Consider the following 6,576-nt stretch of genomic DNA (forward strand, 5'->3'; position numbering starts at 1 on the left):
GTGGGTGGTCCTATCCAAGGGAAACCTGCATAAAAGAAGGTTATGTTGGTGCCAACAAACAGAATGACTTGATCCTCTAACTTGCAGCCTTGACTCATGTTTGTAGGGGACAGCTATAATCACTACAGGGATTGCTATGCTCTTCATACTCCCTTAGCTACTGAGCTCTTGTAAGAGCTCTTGTTCCTGATCCTGCTTCGCTCTACAGAAGGAAGAGGTTCACCTACTGGAACCTGGAGCCTGGTCGTAGGTCTAGGGCACAGAGCAAACGGCGAGATACCAGCCCAGCAGCGGTGGTTCGTGGAGTCTGCAGTACTTATGGTGGCTACGCAGTAGTTATGGTGTCTATGGTGCTGATGGTCCTTTGGTGAGCGCTAGGAGCTTCCAGCCAGCCTTGAGGCAACCGTAACAGCTTCTTCTTGCAATCACTGTCACTGCAATGAGCAGCTATCACATGGTAGAAAGGTTGACCAGTGCATGAATTATTGCATATATATTGTTATTGTATGAATACTCTCCCACTGCAATCACAATAAGGAACCAATGTAAGCCCCTATCCACACTGCACGGCATGAGAGCCGGTTAGGGGGCAGCATTATATAGAGGGGCAAAACCAGGAAACATTTAGATCCCCACATCGTGCCCTGAAATCCACTGGTAGAAACCATTATGTTATGTCCCTAGACAATGGAAGAAGTGTGTTTTTACATTATTTGGCATTAAGTGTTGCCAGGAGATACTTTATATGAATAATAATGACTCAATCATCTCAATACAAAGTAAAAGCAATATCATATCACACAGGGATAAGTAGGGTAAAAGGAGGAACAAAATAAGCACGTTCTTCCTGAGGGTCAAAAATAGATATTGTATTTGGATCAGAGAGTGAGCAGAAAATATAAATCTATATAGAGAATAGTTCTGACCCTGTGGAACATTGTACACAGGGATAACTAGGGTAGTAGCAGGGGATGCCCGAATCTTCTACAGGGTCAGAACTATTCTCTATATAGATATATTTTCTCCTCACTCTCTGACCATTATACAGAATACGTTTTACCCCCTGGAACAACGTGGTTATTTTGTTCCTCCTACTACCCTACTTGTGTACGATCTGATGTGGCTATAACCCCGGATCATGGATCAGGTTCGAGATGGGTCAGTTTCTCCAGAAATGCTTTAGATTTACAGGAAGATCTCCTGAAAGCTTGTTATTCCAAGATAATGTTAGTCCAAAAATAAAATAAAGTTAAAATATTACCTGCATTATTTCCAGGATTCTGTTAAAATAGATTTTAACTTAATTAGTTTATGTTCTAACATTGTGAAATCTAGAACAGTGACATCATTTAGCAACAGTTTCTTCCAGGAGTCTCAGTTTCCATGTTTCCCAAGTTTCTATTTATATGTAAATGAATGGGAACCCTGGTGGGTAATTAACCTATTGTATGCAAAGTTACCCAATCAGCTGCCCCTTATTAGACACATATCCACCCTCTCTGCTCAGTAACATTCTGTATCCAGAGCGACAGACTGAGCGAGTGTGGATTCTATTCCTGGCTCTACTCATCTCTAGAAGGTAAGGACTTCATAGTATGGCAGTCTCAGTCCGGGTATCGATGGGATGAAGGGTTAATAGACTGTGGGAAAAGGGTTGGTTTATAGGTTATTGGTTAGGATGTGTGGTGGATTGGCAATTAGACGGTCAGAAGATTTTCAGGCTTTGTGGAAGTAACTGGCTGAAGACGCTGTGAATTTATGTACAAATATAAATATTCTTAAAATGAAACCAATTCCAAAGCTTCTTCTCAAAACATTTTATCTGTTAGAATTTAGTACCAAAATAAATTAGTGTGATGTGAGCACTTTAAAATATAACGTTTATTGATGGACGTTAAAATATCCCAAGAAAGGGGGTATTAGTCTGTAGATAAATACATAGAAAGTAATAGTATATAAAGTAGAACAAGGGGGTGAAAAAATAGAATACAAAATGATAAAAATCCAAGTATCTCGAAGTAGATGGGATACAAAAAGGAGTCAAACGTTAATACTACACATTTAGGCACATATTTCCTGGTGGATAATAAAGAATCCAGTATACCACTTATACGCTGCACAGTTAACTGTTGCAACTGTGTATCACATAGCTTTTTATCATTTTGTTTTGTTTTTTCACCCCCTTGTTCTACTTTATATACTATTACTTTCTATGTATTTATCTACAAACTATAGCTCAATGCCCCCCTTTTTGGGAAAATTTAGTTTGGTAGTACAATTACAGGGTTTCAAACCCCTTGACAAAGTGGTGAAGCAAAGTTTCTCACTTGCGGTCAATTAGTGGTGGACGAGATCGATTCTTCGTTTTAGAATGTAGTATTTATGATATTTTGCCTTATTAAACCTTCCATCCTCTCCAGTAATCTCATTACTCACTGTTTTACTTTCTATATTCCTCTTTTACAGATCTTTTCCCCAGCTCACAGTTTCTTCAATTAAAGCTTGCCCTCCTCTCCACCCAAAATCCCATTGCTCTAATTTAAAGTCTCATAACTCTCTCTCTGATCATATTTTAGTCCACCCGACCTTCACCCTGTCTTGTAGTTCTCTTGCCCTTCACCTCTGATACTGCATTCTAAAATGCTAAGAATGGAAATAAGGATTTACCCAAAATATAGTGCAATGGTTCTTTTATAGAATTTAACATTTTTAAATTTCTTATACATGTTTAAATGTCTATTTTTAATAAAAGCCTTCATAGTGCATATGTTTTTGGGTTTGTACATTTACCATTTGATCTAATAATGTAAGGACAATAAACACATGTCTCCCCCACCGTTCTGCACAGCTAATTGCATACAACCTTTATTCTATCAGAGCAGTGATCCAGGTTTGTGTCCCCAAAGAAGGCACATTAACTGCATCTTCAGAGCACCTTCAGCCAATACCAAGACCTGTAGGCTAAATCAGGCAGCAATACATTTATACTAAATGTTTAATGATATCAATTACACTGATCACTTTCTTTGGTTTTAGAATGGCCGCTACAATCATGGATGTCACTAAGGAGACAGCAAAGGATCTTCTGCAGCTGGTGGGAGAGACATCTCAGACCATGACAAGGATGTCTGTAATGGATCACTTTGACCCAATTAAAGAACTGGGCAAAGGTTCTTATGGGAAGGTTCTCCTCGCCAATCACAGGCGTTCAGGTAAGTTACATTAGCTTGTATGCTCATCTCTCACCTTTTAAAAAAAACTGGAGTCCTTTATTTTATACAGAGTAAGTTCTAATGGATTTCTGCATTTAGCAGGGTAAAGTACAATGCCGATGCTTTTTGGCACCTCAAGAAATTGCTACAGTCCCTAAACTGAAAGCCATGGTTTTATAAACTATTATCTGTATAAACCTGAGTAGCTGGAGATCACAGTATATTTTGTTTTGTTAACAGGACAGCTGGTGGCCTTGAAAATGCTGGTGAAGGAGAAGACTTTAGCAGATAATTTCCTCTTGGAATATAGTATCTGCGTCTACCTTGGGATTCATCCCCATATCGTTACCACCTTTAGAATGGCCTTCGAAACACCAAGCAACTATGTGTTTGTTCAGGAGGTTGCACCAGCTGGGACACTACATTCCATCATAACACCAAAGGTGAGGTTTCCAAAAATTGGCACGCATTTAGTTTTATGGTCTTAATAATCAATGTAATTCCCATGTAAATAAACACCCCCTACCCCCCTGTCCTCCTACCCATTGTTATTGTAAATAAAAATGAATCTCTTATGTCTGATGGATTCAATTATTATCTTCTCACCTTTACAGGTTGGTTTACAAGAGGACATTGTGAAGCGCTGCATTCTTCAGCTGACGAGTGCCTTGGAGTTCATCCACTACAAGGGACTGGTCCATCGGGACATCAAGCTGAGTAATATTCTGCTCATGGACCATGAATGCCATTGCATCAAACTTGCAGACTTTGGACTCACCCGACTCCAGGGAACCTATGTACCAGGAATGTCCTGGATCATTCCCTACATGGCTCCTGAACTCTGCCTTGTTGCAGACAGTGAGCAGATATTATTGCACCCTAGCCTTGATGTGTGGGCATTTGGAGTCCTGGTGTATGTGATGCTCACTGGCTGTTTCCCATGGAAGGAGGCTTTACCAAGGGACCAACAATATTTGCAGTTTGTTCACTGGCAGGTATTTAAAGACACTGTGCCAATACCAGCCGAGTGGAGGTTGGTTACCACTGAATCCCAGCATTTCTTCAGACTAATGTTGGCCATTGATGCTACTGACAGATGTTCTGTATCACACATTGTGGAATATATTCACTGGCCATGGAAAGCCGATATCCCCCATAAGGACATAACATGAGGCACGCAGACCAAAAGTGGACAGTAACTTAGGAAATCAAAGCTGCAGATTCCGGTAAGTCTGATTGTAGCCGAACGCATTTTTCAACTCACAAATATATCCAAGATTGAGATAGGATACAACAATAGTTTAAGAACTGATGTGTTTTGTTTAGGATAATGGAACATATTATCCACTATTTTAACTGCTAACTAGTTGAAATGTAGACAATGGTTTAAAGTAGCACGCTGTTACAGCAGTTTGTAGATATACCACAAAGAAAATATGCATGCAATTTGGTTTCCATTTCTCTTTGGGGTTATATAAAATCTTGATTTATGTATATTCATTTTGTTCTTGTATATTGCTAGACTTTGGTTAGTTAAAGGGATACTCCAGGCACCCAGATCACTTCTGCCCATTGGAGTGGTCTGGGTGCCAACTCCCATCACCCTTACCCTCTAAGTGTATTTATTGCAGTTTTTATAAACTACAATAATTACTTTGCACGGTTAAGTCCTCCGGCTTCTTAAAACACGAAAAGTGTTTTAAACTACGCTGGACGTCCTGACGCTATGCATGAGGACCTCCAACGTCGTCAGTGTGGCAGAAGCAGCCACAAGAGACTGTTACTTAAAATGTTATATGTTATTCGAACTACCTGTCACTGAATGTACCGTGTATTTTACCAGCATGTTAATGTAATCGGTTCCCGAACCAGAAATGCGTAGCCGGTTCGGGAACCGATTGAAAGTACCGAATGCAAGACCACCCTGCTGTGGTCGTGTGCCTCCCCTTAATAGAAAGAAACAAGGTTGCAAGTACCGTAATTGGGTTCGTGGGTGGCCGCCGTTCGCCTAATCTCCACGTGGCGGCGGCCATCTTAACTCCCGAACAGCGGTGTTTGGTCGTCGAGCGTCTGGAACTAAAATCGGACGCTCGACTACCCAGACACCGCTCAGACCTCCAGGACCACCAAAACGCACGATCTAAACTGCCGAACGGCCCGCCGTTCGGTAGTTTGAATCCCCCAGACTAGGGGATTCATCCGAACGAAAGATTAGAGTCGGATGGCTGAAATGTTCGGTATTTTGTGTTCAGGGAAATAGACCGACTACAGGGCCAGAATCCATGGAGCTGTTTTCGGCTACCGAATCCCTGCAGTCGGTCAAATCTTTAAATGGCTTTAACTCCCGAACCCCTGGTCTGATCTGGGTGAATTTTGAATATGTTGCTCACCCAGAACAGACCTACCAGGGGACCCCTCATTTGTCACCGTACCCCCTGTATTTAGGGGACATCCAGAAACTGGGGAAAACTCTGTTCCCACTAATGAGCTTAACTGTTAATCTAAGGGGAGGAGAGGGAGAGGAGGTGACTACGATGTGATTGGTTATTTTAAGTTACCTCCCTTGCATGGGAAAAAGACATAAAAGCAAATGTGTGAATAAAGCTGTCAGTTGACCTCCAAGCTATGTGTCGTCTAGTTCTTGGAGGGAAGGGATTGTAACTACGCTACCTGTTTTATACCTGTCTTGGATTGCTGTTCCTGTCTACCAGCGGAGCTACCTTGGATCATACCTTTACTCCGCTACAGTCAGAATCCCCATAGGAAAGCATTGCTGCACATTAGGTCATGGGCGAAACCTGACCCAGGACGGAGGGACATCGGCGCTGGATTCAGCTAAGTCACTGAAAGGGTTTTAACCCCTTCAGCAACATAGGGTGGGGTGGGAGAGGGGCACTGCAGGAACCTGCAGGGCCAGGAAAACAGATTTTCCTGGCACTGGAGAGTCCATTTAAGTAACATTTAAACTGGTCGATAAACTGATCGGTTTTGATGAATGGCTAGGTATAAACTATTTTTAAGTCTTATATAATGTTACAAAAAGGACAATGTCTATGATACATAAATGATACGCGGTACCTAACCAGTATATGCAACAGTTGAAAGATTCTGTAAAATCCGTGAAGCTTGGAATAGCACAATCTATACATGCATTATCAAGGAACAATATACTTAGACTGTAGACCTCATTTGTGACACTAATGATACATAAAAGGGATTTAAATTTAAGAGCAATATAGAAAGACCCAGTTAGGGAGAGAATGGTCAAGTTTGACTGTATGGTGAGTGCGTTTCAAGGCATAGCTTGTGTATGTACGATGAACGGTCTTGTACAGGGGTGGGAATGCTCTTGGGAGGGGAGGGG

General features: G+C 41.4%; 1 protein-coding gene across 1 annotated transcript; it reads left to right on the forward strand.

Annotated features, from left to right (window-relative positions):
* The first annotated feature begins 2,920 nt into the window (after window positions 1-2,920).
* LOC134610533 (serine/threonine-protein kinase SBK1-like) lies at window positions 2,921-4,384 on the forward strand. The gene is made up of 3 exons (XM_063453497.1): window positions 2,921-3,212; window positions 3,453-3,655; window positions 3,827-4,384. The coding sequence occupies exons 1-3, from the start codon at window positions 2,999-3,001 to the stop codon at window positions 4,382-4,384; spliced, it is 975 nt and encodes a 324-aa protein (XP_063309567.1). The 5' UTR covers window positions 2,921-2,998.
* Window positions 4,385-6,576: the final 2,192 nt, after the last annotated feature.

This window comes from Pelobates fuscus, chromosome 5, assembly GCF_036172605.1.
Source record: "Pelobates fuscus isolate aPelFus1 chromosome 5, aPelFus1.pri, whole genome shotgun sequence".
NCBI classification, from domain to species: Eukaryota; Metazoa; Chordata; class Amphibia; order Anura; family Pelobatidae; genus Pelobates; species Pelobates fuscus.